We start from the raw sequence: 13,985 nt of genomic DNA, 5'->3' as shown, positions 1-13,985 counted from the left end.
GGAGTGACTGTGTGTGGGGGCCACCCCTGTGCGGCCTGGCGCTGCTGCAGAGGAGGCCCAACCAGAAGCAGCCTGTGCAGGGCACACAGAGACCCCCCCACAGCTCTGGTTCATCCCCCGTTCTGTCAGGGAGGCTCTGGGGACTCTTGTGGAGGGCATCCAGGATGGGGTGGGGGGTGGGTTCCCAGGGAGTTGGGGTGCACCCCTGGCACCCAGATCCTTCTAGCAGAGGCTACAGTGACTCCAACCAAAATCCCCAGGCCTGGAGAATAGCACCAATACCCTATGAAGTGGCAGCCATAGACGAGGCCTGGCGGTCCAGCAGAACCCTCCATTGGGAAAAGGCCTCCAGGGGATTGCAAATGCTTGTGGAAGTTACAGCAGCCTGCTCCCCAGGAAGACATGGGACAACCTGGGAAGAGGCTGCTTCTGCCACTGTGAGGAGGGGGGGACATGTGAGTGCTAGGGATGAAGCACCCTGAACCTTGAAACCTTCACATCAGAGGGATAGGAGCGGATGTGAGCCCTTGGTCCCTGGAGGGATCAGGACAGAGGGACCCCAATTTGGCAAAGTACGAGTGGAAAAGGAAAGAAAGGCAACGGTGAAGCAGGTGGGGCATGGGCTTGGGCAGGAGGCAGCCCTAAGATCGAGCCTCAGTTTCCTGGTTTTCTAGCAGCGATGACTTTGGACAAGAGGTCTGATCTCTCCAAGCCTTGGTTTTCTCATCTGTGAAAAAGGGACTATGAATATCTACCTCACAGGACAGCTGCATGGTTTTAAGCAGATAATGCACATCACATGCTCAGCAAAGCACGTGGAGCTTAACAACATGATCAGTAGATGATAACTACATAACTGACGTGCTTTGTGCATTATCTGTCTCAGCGTTACTAGAAAGTCAGCTCACCATCTACGGAGGCAGGATGTTTGTCTGCGTGTCCACTGCTGTATCCAAAGTGTCTAGAACAGAGCCTTGTACATGACAGGCCCTCGGTAAATACCGGCAGAATGAATGAATGAAGGAACAAAGGGAAAGAGACCTCTGAAATGCAAACCTCATCATGGTAACCTCAGTGAGGACCTGTTTAACGGCCTCCTCTCGTACTTGAAATAAAGAATGGCATTTCTTCATCAGGCCTCGGTGGCTGGACGCCCACCCACCTCTCTGGGTTCCCCCTGAACTTTCTGAGCAGCAGCCTCAGGGGCCTTCTGTCAGTTCCTCAAATGTGCAGTACCACCTCCGCCATCACACCCTGCAGTGGGTTCCTATTTATTCTCACCATCTCAGCTCAAACACCACTTCCCTGGGGAAGTCCTTCAAGCGCCCCTTCTCCACACTCAGAGAAATCACGCCTCTTTCCTTCCAAGTACTAATCTCAGAGAGTAATTAAATGTGCATGAGTGTGATGACTACCGTCTTCTTCCATAAGATCCCAAATTTTGTACCTGGAGGGACAGCACTGGCTTGGGCCACCCTGGAAGCCCTATCTCCTGGCTCGGGGCCCACCGACATATACAGCTGTTGGCTGAACAAAGAGCTGCAGAGCCTGGCCGTGTAAGGCCCCCGGGGCTGCTGCCTGGCACCCAGCACATACCGCTGAGTACGTCTGGGCTGATGTAGGCGGGGCTCCCCCTCTGGTCCTTCAGCAGGTCCCCTTCACTCACAAGATGCTTCCCGAGGCAGAAGTTGGTGATGGTTATCCGATGTGTCCTGGGAGTAGGAGGCAGAGAGAACAAACCTCAGTGTCTGTACCCCGGGGCACCCCAGCTGCCCCCACGGCTCGTCTAGGGAGCACAGGACTCACACTCATGTCCTCTTCCGCTCCCCAGCCCTCATGGCCTTCCTCACGGCTGTGTGGGAAGTGCCACGGGGGTGCCGACACAGGGCAGTCAGTCACCCTTGGCTGCTACCTGCCAAGCTGTCCTTGCAGGGACCTGAGTCACTCCGACCAGTGACCTGACTCAGTCGGGGCGCTCACCTCAACCTGCACCCTGGCTGAGTCCCGGGGCTGCAGCTGAGGGCTTCGAACAACTTGCAGAGATTTCCCAAAATGACCTCACATAGTATCTAGATTGGGAGTGACGAAGATTGAATTCAGTTCCCTCGTTTACGTGTGCAGGAGTCCTGCAGAGCCTCGGAGGCCTCCTTTGAGTGCACTTCGTTCCCCGGTGCTGATCCCTTTGGTCACCACCCTTCGTATTATCACAGCATCACCGACAGTACTAAAAACTGCTGCTTGCTGAGCCCTTCGCACATGCAGACCCTGACTTCCGTGCCCGGTGGGGACTGTTTTCATTCACGCCTCACAATAGCCTACAAGGGAGATCGTCTCACTGCCCACTGCATAGATGATGCAATTAGGACACACAGAAGTGAAAGGACTTGCCCAGGGTCACCCAGCTAGTGAGCAGTGGAGCAGGATCCAACCCAGGTCTGTCTGACCCCACCATGTCACCAGACAGTGCCCAGCCACTGACTCTCCCCTCTGTTTCATCCAAGCTGACTCAGCCCCTGGCCTGTACTTCTGCTCTGACTTAGAAAACCACAGATGCCCCATCTGAGAGCGTTGTGGTGCGAGCAGCTTTGGGCTCCAATCCTTTCTAGGAAGCTCATGACGAGAACCAAAGGAGTGGTGCAGAGAGGACGCTGTACACCACCCCTGGGGATGTGGAGTTTCCTTGGCCTCCACCCATAGCTGAGCAGGGCCACCTGCCTGGCTCCCGTGTCAGCCAGCTGGGCAGAGAAGCCAGGAAGATGGCAGGAAGGGAAGCCCACAGGGGGCCTCGGGTGGCCTCACCCCGAAGAGCCTCCAGGGCGGAGAGGGGCTGTCTCAGTGGCACAGGTGTGTGAGGCTGCGCTCAGGAGGCTCTGGGAGCCCTCAGCTTTCCCGGGGAATTCTGCTGGCAAGGGCTTGGTGAACACAAAGGCAGGTCTGTCCTCGGCGTTCCAAATGGAAACACTGACTCTGGCTCTCCGTACAGGCCTGCCCTGGCAGATGCCACAGAAACCTGACTGGTGGCCTCCAGGGTGGCTAGAGCCGGAGAGCGCAGGCGAAGGGTCTCGGCCAAGGATCATGTCAGAAAGTGGACAGCTCCAGCTTGGAACCACTCGCATCACTGACCTGAATACGGGACGGCTCAGGTCTCTTGTCTGCGAGGACCCACCAGAGCAGAAGCACTGCATTTTCCCCCCCGATCAGGGATGGCCGCGGCAGGGGGAGGCCTGAGCCACTGGGAGGAGCACCGCTCAGGGGAGAGCCTGGTAGGCCTGGGAGTCAGATTCCCAGGGTCCAGTCCTGGCTCTGCCGCTTCCTGACTGTGTGATGTTGGTCAGGTTATTTAATCTCTTGCTAAACCTCAATCTCCGTTATAAAGCAGGGAAAACAGTAGCACCCAACTCCCAGGGCTGTGTCAGGATTTAACAAGATAAGAAGATAATCCCTAGGAAAGCACTGAATCCAGGGCTGGGCAAACAGAGACGGATCACTAACTGCTGGCTCAGATAGTCATCGCATCCTCAGACCGTGGGCACAGCTGGAGACCCCAGGGAAGATGGCGTCCTGAGGCGGCGGGCGAGAGGTGCCACGTGGTGACGACAGGCCCAGGAGTGCACGTGCCAGCGTGGCTGGCTTTCCACTCAGCTCTGCTGGCAGGATGTGCCAGCCCTCTGTGCGTGGGGCTGGAGGAAAGCTCTGCTAAGACTCTGCAGGGCGGGCAGCAGGGCTGAGTTGGAGCCTCTCCCAGGAAAGCACACGGTCAGCTCCGAGCCCTCCCGAAGCCAGGCGACGCTCCCTGCTCTGCCACCATCACCCAAGTCGGCATGGTGCACAGATCCCTGGGAGTCCAGACCCCCCAGGCTTGTCCTGGCAGGAGAAGCGAGGGCAGCAGGGGTGAAAGGAGGGAGCTCTGCGTCAGCAGGACCCGCTCCAGTGAGTCACTCCTCAGCTATGGCCCTCTGGGCGACCACAGCGTGTTCTCCTTTTCTAGGAACTGGGTGTGCAACGCGCCCACCCGGAAAGAGAGGAGGACGGGGAGAGAGCCTGCAGCGAACCTCATGTAACCCCAGAAGGGGATTTCAGATTTCAACCCTTACCCTTTATCCACAGCAGGGGAACTTGTTGTCACAGCTGCCTTGCAAACCCTTCTCCCTGTTTCCTCTCCTGGGATCTCTCTGATCTGCTGAGAGCCTCTGGCTTTTTTGCGGCCACTCCAGCTGGAGTGAGGGCCTGGCCCGATGGGCAGGAAGGAGCCGTAGCTCCTCCAGGTCCATCCTTGACTTTTCAAGGATGAAAGCGAGGCCCCAAGGGGGTAGGGGGGTGCCTGTGGACCCTCGGGGGCAGGCCCTGGGTGTTCATCTTGGGTCTCTGCAGCACCCGGTGCCTTCCAAGCACCCATGACTCACGTGAGTGGGGGCCAGAACCTCTGTCTGCCCAGGACACAGAAAGAGGCTTATCGGATTAAAGAAAATGCAGCCAAGACCCAGAGTCTAAATGAGGTGTTGGCACTCTCCAATCCGAGGAAAACACATCTGTGTGCGCACAGGCACACACATAGACACACACACACACACACACACACACACACATGCACACATGGAAGAGCTGCTACAGCTACACTGGCGTTACTCAAGAGAGGTATGACTTCTGACTACATTCCCAGAACGTAGGGGGCCTGGAGAAGTGGGAGATGTACACTACGCCACCATGGAGACAGAGGCCTGGGGTGAGGGCCCGGTTAGCAGCGCAGGGCCCCTGGTGGTGTGTGTCCATAGGCACCCTTGGGATGCTCACTGAAGAGCCAATGGCAGGCTGGGATGACAAGTGCTCAGCAGCCAGATGGACTTGGGTGCTCAAAACACATGCCCTCTCTTTGTGAACAGTGGGCCTGCAGCCCAGAGTGGGATGGGGACTGGCCCAATGTCCCACAGGAGGCCAGGACCCTAGTCTCCCTACACTGAGGCAACATGCTCTCAGGGCCAGGATGGTCCACATTCCCCTTCACCTGCCCTCCTGGTGCAGTTCAGAGCTGGGGCCAGGGCACTGCGGGGCCTCGCCACTAGCACCTGCATCAGCCACTCATGACCCAGCGGGTCTCGTCTCCAGAGGGAGTGAGTGTACAGGCCCTCAGGCTCCAGCTGGCTAGCATGGGGGCACGCTTATGAGGGGCCAAACCCTGTTAGGCAGTCTCACGTCTCGGGCCAGTCTCTGCAGATAGGTACAATCACCTCCACTTTTGCAGGTGAGGACATGGAAGCTCGAAGAAGTACTTGGTTCCACAGAAGCTTCTCAATACACAGATGACTTAATCACCGCGTGAATAATCAAACGACAAGGGCTCGCGCTTTCAGGGCAGTTAAGAAGCAGTGGTGGGCTGTGAGCCAGGTCTGACTCCCAAGGCCTGCTCCTCCCCAGTTTCTCTATCTCTGTCTCTCTCCCTGCCACCAGTCAAGGGTTCAAGCAGCCCTGCAACTCTCATTTCCCTCCCTCCTCCCTGTGAAGCACAACAGGACCAGGTTTTCACCACTTCACTTTCTCAGGCCAGCAATCTTTACTCATCCTTCACGAACTGACTGAGATGACCAGTCTCTGCCCCCTTCTGTCTTCTGCACACTGGCCCTCAACACATTGCCATCTGCTCTCTGCTCGGCCCCATCAGACAGTGCGCTCCCGGAGACTTTCTGCAGCACCAGTGCGAGTGGGGCTGGAGGCAGGCTGAGCGCCGAGAGGCAGCAGCGTCCTCCCGATGGCACCTTGGGCTGGCACTGCAGGGTCTGGTGCCCTATGCCTCTCCCCAGAGGCCTGTCTCCCTACAGCTCCTTTTCCTGTGACCACTGTGGCTTTGGCCATTTCATAGGGACAGTGGGCCCAGGCCCCCCTTGGGTGGGCAGCCACACTGTGGAACAAATCCCTCATCATACCACTTCTGCCATGAGGTGCGTGCTGCCTGCTGTTTGCAAGCCCTCCAACCCACTTCACACCAGGAGGTGGGAGGGAGGTGAGAGTGAGAGGCTCAGAGAGAGTGGGGGGCGGGTGTGCCCTTCCCAGCCCTGCATTTCTAGGATGTGGTGGCACACAGAGTGGGCCCCTCATTCGGTCCTGGGCCCCTGCATGGTTGGTGTACCTCTACCACTGCCCCAGATCACTTGGAAGGAGCCCAGACCCTCTGCCTGAGTGGGAGGATAGCCTGAGGCAGGGGCCTCCCATGATCCCCCTCTGCCGCTGGCTCATGGAGGATGCTGCAGGCAGCTGCCCAAACCCCCTCCAAGATCGAGGTTCTGTTTCCCCTGCTACTGGGAATGTCGGCTTCTGACTACTCGTAGCTGCGCCCTTTTCCAGGAAGTCCTCTTAGCCAAAGGAGGCTAAGGCTAGCCCCCGGGCACAGCTTATATTCATGGGCTGGTTGAAGTGGGGGTACAGGGCCACGTGCTCCCTTGCCTTGATCTGGGCCACCTGCATGGCCACCTGGCTCTTGAGCTCTCCAGGCTGAGGTCCTGTTACGACTGTCCAAGTCAGCTTCTCCCCCTGTCCAGTCCTGCCCGCTTTGCCTGAGAACACCCCCAGTAAACGTCCAGCATGCCCTGTACACACATCTCAGAGTCTGTTTCCTGGGAACTCGACCCATGACGAGGCCTCCTTTTGCTCATCTGTCATTCCTTCAACCATTGGTCTATTTTTTACAGTCATTTACCGCACACCCACTGGGCATGACAAATGACTGGACCTGGAGGACCTCTGAAATCCTCCCCAGAGATCTCTTTCTGTGGCCTTTAAGGCTCCCCTTCTGAGCGAGCACCATATTCCCATGTGGCAAAAGACAGAAGCAGGCATCCCACCCCAACCCCGTCCTCCCGGGGATTCCTGGGAGGGGTGGGCTGTGCTGAGTCAGAGTCCCCACAGGGACGCTTGCAGGGCTCTGGGTAGTGGCAGCACGTAGCCTGTCCCAACCCCGAAGTCACATCATCAAAGAAAAGCGAACCTTACCTCTTGTTGAGCACCATGTTCCCAAGCTTCAGGTCTCTGTGCACAATATTTTTCTGGAAAACAATAGGCACATGGTTTGTGAGAGCCGGGGTTGGACTCAGCCTGTGAGATGTGGGCTCTCTTGTGCCTTGACAAGTAAGCGACAGACAGATGGGGACCATTTTAAGGCCTCATTAACCAAGTGTATGAACCGGGTAACATGTGAGCCCAGGCAGTCTCTGCCCCACTAGGATGTTTTCCCCAGTTCTTTCACCCCTTAGGCCAGCTGCCAACGGGGAAAACCACTCCTCTCTCTGCCTCCAGCAAACAGCCCACCAAACAGACAGAAAAACAAACCAAAAAACCCTAAGCATTTGCCTGGATCTGGGGTCACAGATGAATTCTCACGGTTCTGGGGACCAAGTACTGCAGGCTTGGCCCACAGAAGCTGCGTGCCTGGAAGAGGCCTAGGTTCTCCTAACTTGTGCCTCAGGGCTCCTGACACCCCCAGCCCTAGGGAGAGCTCAGAGGCAGGCTGTGGCTGCCCTCAGTGGATATCTCACAGTCAGCTGAGCTGGGAGACCGGAGTCTAGCCTCTCAACTGACGGGGCATCACTGTGCTGGGCTCTGCTGGGCTGCCTGCACCTCCCTAGGAATGTGGGAGATGCCTGCAGCATGGTGCCTCATGAGGTGTGTGTGTCATCCGGCCACTTTCCTTCTGGACATTCCCAGCTGCAAAGTGCACTTGCATGAGGGTGGGACAGAGCTGCTTCTACTGAGCAGTAGCAAGAGAGGTGGCCTTCCATGGAGAGAAAGAGGGAGCTGCAGGGGGCAGAGCCTCACCTGGTGCAGGGCCTCCACCACGCGCACCACGTCGTAGAAGATGACCACGGTCTCCCGCTCGCTCAGCCTCTTCTCCTTGATGACGTAGTGCTGCAGGTTGATCAGGTCGGCGGTCTTGTCGCTGAAGTCGTGCGCGCAGAGGCAGTCTAGGACCAGGCAGATGCGCTTCTTCATCTTCTTAACCATTCGGTTGGATTCTGTGTCCTCAACAATTTCACAGGTGCGGTCCTGGGAGGAAGCGGGCAGACCAGGGCTTGGCTGCAGACCCAGGAGGGCCAGGGCCAGGGGTGTGGGGCTCTCCCCTGGAGCTGGACACAGAAACCAGTGAGAGCCTGGAACAAGCCTTCATGTGTGTGAGTGGTGGAAGCCTGAGGCCTGGGCAGCAGGGACTGTGGGCAGCTTGGCTCTGCCCCGCCTCCCCTGTGCCAGGCCCAGTTGGGGGCGGAGGCTGGAGTAGCTCAGGTTCAGGCTTCAGGCTCTGATCCTAGTGTAGAGTGTTTGGATCAGGGCTGGGCATTTAAAGCCAAAGGGCCCTCTGAGCTCAGCGTGCAGGCAGCACACCCAGGGCCCCGGGACATCTTCCCCTTGATGACACACGCAGGGATTCTAGCAATGACCAATGGAAACTTCCCTCCAGTGTTCAAGACGGTAGAAGCTAAGTGTTCTCTGTGTCTAAGACAACTGCTTTCATTCGGACACAGGACTCCTGAACAGCCACGTGACAGTAAGAGTATGGCTCTGGGCTCTGACCTCTGACGACTGGGATCAGGTCCCGGCTCCACCTCGTCCTAGCTGTGGGACCTGGGGCAGTTCACTTAAACTCTCCAAGTCTCTAGTTCCTCATCTGTGAAAGGGAGCCAGTGACCCCTAACTCACAGGTCACTGAGAGAAAAGACAACTGCGCCAAGTGCTCAGTGCTGCCCAGCCAGGGTTCGGTAAGCCGGCACTGCTACCAGCTCCACGTTTGGTAGTCCTGGGCCCATTTTCCTTACGGAAAAGGTATTTCAAGTAAGAGAAAACACAGGTACAGTAGGTGGGCTATTATCCCACTAGATAGAGGAGGCCCTCAGTGTCATCCCCAGCAGACTGACAATCAGGCGAACTCCTGGGGACTAAACATCCACATTTCTCCTTAAAGGCAAAGCCGTACCTCTCCCCTTCTCTTCCTGAGGCCTAGCACAGTGTCTGGCACACAGAGGACTCTAGAAATACTTCTGATCATTCAAGTTCTCTTATCCAAAATTATATTCACCAAGGCCAAGGTTTGGAAGCTATCAGAGATGAAATACTAAGAAATCACAATCCCCCTCACACCCCAATTTGATTTCATGTTTAAGGAAACTCTAATTTTCAGAGCTGCCTAATGATGCTCTGAGTTGCGTCTCATTGCACATCTAAGAATAAACACCTTGGTGGGTGTATGTGTGGGGGTGGGAGGCTGTTTCCACTAATTCTACCTCAAGAAATCAAGCTGACCAGTTTTCATTGCCTGAAATAACAAGAGGGATGAGCGAGTATCAGAAGCAGCTCAGTGCTTTACACGCTTTCATTCATCTTCCCACCACCTTGCAAGGTAGGCATGTTATTACCATCCCCATTTTGCAGATGAGGAATCTGAGGCCTAGGAACCTAAACTGACTTGCCCAAGGTCATACAACCTGAATTCAGGACTGCTGGCTCCAAAACCTGCAGCTGCCTCTCACATGCCAGGTCCATCCCAGCACAAGTGGGCCCGGCCAGCGCATCTGGCTGAGGGTGGTGCAGAGGCTTGGAGCAGGGCCTGGGTTGGACCCCCCACCCCACCATGGGCATTCTGAACCTGGTTCCTCATTTTTGGAGACTCAATTTCAGTTCTGCCCTGAGGAGGGCTCCTTTCAGGGTACCATTTGCTAAGTAGTACCTTTCCTAAGGGACCTGGAACAGCTGAGCAGGGGGGCTCAGGGACCCCTGCTGCCCAGGTAGGCAGAACTCCTGGTACCAAAAGCAACTGTAGAGATCCACAGGTGGCCTGTGCCCAGCCTTCCTCATTGCCCCCTCTTCCACCCCGGCCCAGCCCATTCCTCACAACACAGCTAGAAAGAGCCTGTGGGTCTTTAAATCACTTCCTGCTTTCCTCTTTTCTCAGAAAAGTGGCTCTTCTAAGAAAGCCTGTAAGCTGCAGACTGGGGTGCTCCCACTAGGCTGCCACCCTCACAGTGGGAGCGCTGCAGCCCCAGCAGTGCCAGCCCGGGGCGGGGCGGGAGGACAGGCGGCCCCCTCTGCCACTCACCTGGAAGAGCCCGTGGTGGTGAACCACGCCGTCCTGCGTGTGGAGGAGGGAGAGCAGGGAGTACTCGGTGTGTAACAGCATCTTGCCTTGCCTCTCCTCCTGGCTTTCTATCCCTTGGTCGCCCCTCTCCTCAAGGGTAAGGATCTTTAAGAAGAAACAAAACCCCACAACCCTTACTTTTCCAAGCAGGGTGACTAGAACACGGATGCAGGGGTTCATGTTCTCCCACACAACCCTGGCACATGCACCCTCACGTGCATGGACGAAGTGAAATAGTTTCCCAACGTGATGGCAATGTGATGTATGCACAGACAGAGCTCCCCGGGGAGAAACCGCGCTGCTCTCATTCCACAAATGGTGCAGAAGGTGTGAAGAGGGAGGAGCCAGGCTGGCAGGATGGCCCTGGGGTCCCTGGCCCCTTACACCCGGTGCCTCACTTACCTTCAGCTGATAGAAATCATCTGTGCCATCTTTCCTGGCCAAACACTGCACGATGCTTGGCACCGGTGAGTTGCCCAGACGGGGACCTGTGGCACAGAGAGCGGCTGGCTGACTTCTCAGGAGCCCTGTCTACCGTGGCACTGTGCCACCACGCGGTCTCTCAGCTAGATCTTCTCTTGCAGGGCACCACAGTTCACATCCACTGAACTCATGATCTCCCCTCCAAAAATGCAAGAGTACGTGTGTATCTATCTGCCTGAGTACACCCAGCTTTTACAGGCACATTGCTCAAAAACAGGGACTCTCAACATGGGGTGTGTGCTACAATCTCTGAGGAGCCTGTGTAAAAACAGATCCCAGCTGCAACCTAGGCCCGCTGAGTCAGCAACCCCAGGGTGAGGATCCGGGAAACTGTCCCTTTTGCAGGCTCCCTTGGTGGTCTGATATGGCTACGTGGCCCCCGTCCAAGTGCCAGCCTTTGGGAACTTCTGTACTTCTGAAGGAGATGTATTCTGCTCGCTGTCCTGTGACAGCACCCTGAATTTTCACAGCATAAACCAGATAATGTCACAGCGTCATTGCACTGCTAAAAAGCTCACAGCGCTCCACTGCTCTTAATACGCATTCAAAACTCCTTATTTGGCCTCTAAGGTCTTGCATGATTTGGTTCCTGTCCACCTTTCAATTAATCATATTTCCCCACTCCTTCTCACCATCCTCCAACTATGCTGGGCTCTTAACGCCTAAAATGTTAAGCCCTTCCCTGCCGCTGGGCCTTTGCACTTGTTGTTCCTTCTGTCTAGAATGCTTTCCCTCTGCTTTTCACATGGCTGCTCCTTCTCATCCTTGGGTGCCAGTGCAAATGTCACTTCCTCAGTCAGAACCTGCCTCGTCTGCACTATCTCTAGAGGCCCTTCGTACTCGCACATCATCTTGTTTACTTCCTTCCAGGCACTTACCCCAACCCCCATGATGATCTCTGTGTGTTGTTTACTCTCGGTTTCCTTTTCTAACTGGAATGTTAAGTTCCGTGAGGGCAGGAACTTGTCTGTCTTAATCACTGCTGCATCCCTGACAAACAGCACAGGCCCAGCATGCAGCAGGCACTAGGAACCATTTGCTGAGTGACTGGAGCTAAAACCAGCCTGTGCCCTTAAGTCCAAGGCATTATCCTGAAGCAAAATTCACATTCAGTCTCTGGCTGCTCGGAGAGTCAGGGTCCTCAGAGCCCACCCAGCCTGCAACTCTGAGCACAAGCAGTCTGGACTTGCTGCGCATCGAACATCATGCAGAAAGGCCCTGCTGTTCCCCCAGACCACTGGGAAAACACAATTTTATAGGATTTCTGTGCCAGTTTTACCGGAAGTTTGAGGCTGTACCAAATGCTTTGTGAAATTAACCGTGCCCTTCAGGAATGGTCAAAGAAATGCCTTGGACGACGGACGCTGGGTTCTAAGGCAGCTTGTATGCTTCCTGTGGGCAACATCCCGGGGGTACACGGAGGATTCCCTGGGGGAAGGGACAGTCCAACTCTCAGCTAAGACTAATCTCAGGCTGGTGCAGCCACAACAGAAAAGACAACTCTTGGTGCAGAGTGACCTTCCCTCTCATAAACAGACTCCATTTAATGCGGCCCAGGGTTGGTCGGGTCCCCACACTGGGGTGTGTGTGGTGCTTCCCTCCTCGGGTCCACAGGTCTGAGTGTGCACTGCATGCAGCCCCAGCCCCAGCCCCCAACTCACCCGGTGGACAGAGGCTTACCCAGGATGAACGGTCCAGCTCTCTTTGCATTATTTCCAGAAATCCCACTTCCTAGAGCCTTGGCCCTGGCAGACGTTTCCCCAGCTCCTCTGTCTGATGCTCTCCGCTTCATTCTCAGCTCTAGACAAGACAGAGAAGAGCCTTCTCACTCAGCAAGTCAGTAAGCTTCCTTACACTCACCCAGCCTGCAAGGCCCTGACTCCGGGATGCATCACACAGCTGCTGCTGCTGCTGTCCCCGCCGCCGCTGCCTCCTCCTCCCCTCCCAGAGCAGCATGGAAGGTTCCCAGAGACAAACAACCACGGCTCTTTCACTAGGGATTATTTAGGAGCTGAAGGTGGATGTACTGGCTACAGGGCAGCTGGCCCGCCTTGAAGGGGCCAGTCAAATGCAGAGAGGACTTATCGGACCACACCCTTACTCATAGACATCTACATTCTTTCCACTTATATTTTTTATTAGCAATCATGCATATACATCTTAGCATAAGTGTCACTCTTCCTCAGGATAAATTCCAAGAAATGGAACTGCAGGGTCAAATGAGGCACACATTTTTAAAGGTGTGTAACATACACTGCCAGCAGGGAGGCTGGGCCAATTTATACCCCATCAGTGGTGTAGGAGAGTAAGTCCTAGAAGCTGCACCAGGACTGGGTATTTCCGTATTTTAAAAAATTGCCAAATTGATGGGCAATAAAAAGTATATTGTTGTTTAAACCCATAATTCCTAATTATTCACGAGGTTGGACTTGTTTCACATGTGTACTGGTTGTATGTATTCTTTTATGAACTTCCAGTTCATATTCTTTTCCCATTTGTGTTAGTCTTAGTGACTTTTAGGAACTCTTTATATATTAAAGCTATAACTGACAAAGGATATAGTTTTCCTTACTCTTTTAAAATGTTTTTTAATTACAGAAGGTTAATGTTTATGGTATCAAATAGTCCTCTTTTCCTTTAGTTTGCCTTTGCTGTTATTCCTAGAAGGCGCCCCTACTGAGAGCAGGTGTGTATTCACTAGTTAGCTTAAATCTTCACATGCTGTCACTCTGGCCCTCATTCTAAATCTCAGGAGACTGACTCCATGCAGTGAGCTGGAAAGTAGGAGAGGATGGCCTGATGCACTTCTAGTCAAATCTACCAGGTTTGCCTCCCATCAAGCCCCAATTTGTTTTCAGAGCTGTGCCATGGGGGAGCAGACCCATGATTTCATCCTAGGATCCGGTAACTCAGCCTGCCCTGACAATGCCCATATGGAGCAGGAGCCACAGTCAGACTCTGCTGGAAGCAGATTCAGTCATTTACACAAAAGCAGGAAAGAACAAAACTGCTTCTAGAAAAATCTTAAAAAGTGGGGCAGTAATGTGTCTAGAACAGTGTTCCCACTCTCTGCCTGGCTAACTTCTATGCTTCCTTCTCAATTTAAATACCACTTTCTCAGAGAAGCCTTCTTGATATTCCTACCACCAAGGGGTCGCCGTCTGTCTCACCAGGTATCCTGTAATTTTCATTAATAGCACTTTCCATTTTTGGGGATTATGTATTTATTTGTATTTATATGTTTAATGTTTTTCCTCTAGCACCAGATTAAAAATCCCCCAAAAAGTAGAAAAAAAGAAAAAAATACATAAAACCATTATCCCTAGTGCCCGACCCAGCAGATGCTCTACGAAGGGCTGGACGCCTTCCCTCCCAGTTGGTCATGGCTCCT

At 54.6% G+C, this 13,985-nt stretch overlaps 1 protein-coding gene across 4 annotated transcripts in view; it reads right to left on the bottom strand.

The window, feature by feature from the left end:
* STK40 (serine/threonine kinase 40) overlaps positions 1-13,985 on the bottom strand; it is a 37,582-nt gene that overhangs the window by 6,888 nt on the left and 16,709 nt on the right. For all 4 annotated transcript variants that reach the window (XM_015246488.3, XM_072974759.1, XM_072974762.1 and 1 more), the window contains 6 exons: positions 12,275-12,394; positions 10,514-10,599; positions 10,073-10,216; positions 7,804-8,031; positions 6,982-7,034; positions 1,597-1,712 (listed from right to left, as the gene is read on the bottom strand). In XM_015246488.3, the coding sequence (XP_015101974.1) occupies positions 1,597-1,712; positions 6,982-7,034; positions 7,804-8,031; positions 10,073-10,216; positions 10,514-10,599; positions 12,275-12,386 (739 nt within the window). In that variant the 5' untranslated portion in view covers positions 12,387-12,394. The remainder of the gene's footprint in view (positions 1-1,596; positions 1,713-6,981; positions 7,035-7,803; positions 8,032-10,072; positions 10,217-10,513; positions 10,600-12,274; positions 12,395-13,985) is intronic.

Source organism: Vicugna pacos, chromosome 13 (genome assembly GCF_048564905.1).
Source record: "Vicugna pacos chromosome 13, VicPac4, whole genome shotgun sequence".
Lineage (NCBI taxonomy): Eukaryota > Metazoa > Chordata > Mammalia > Artiodactyla > Camelidae > Vicugna > Vicugna pacos.
Note: the sequence above shows the minus strand (reverse complement) of the source record. Positions and strands in the feature narration are given on the sequence as shown.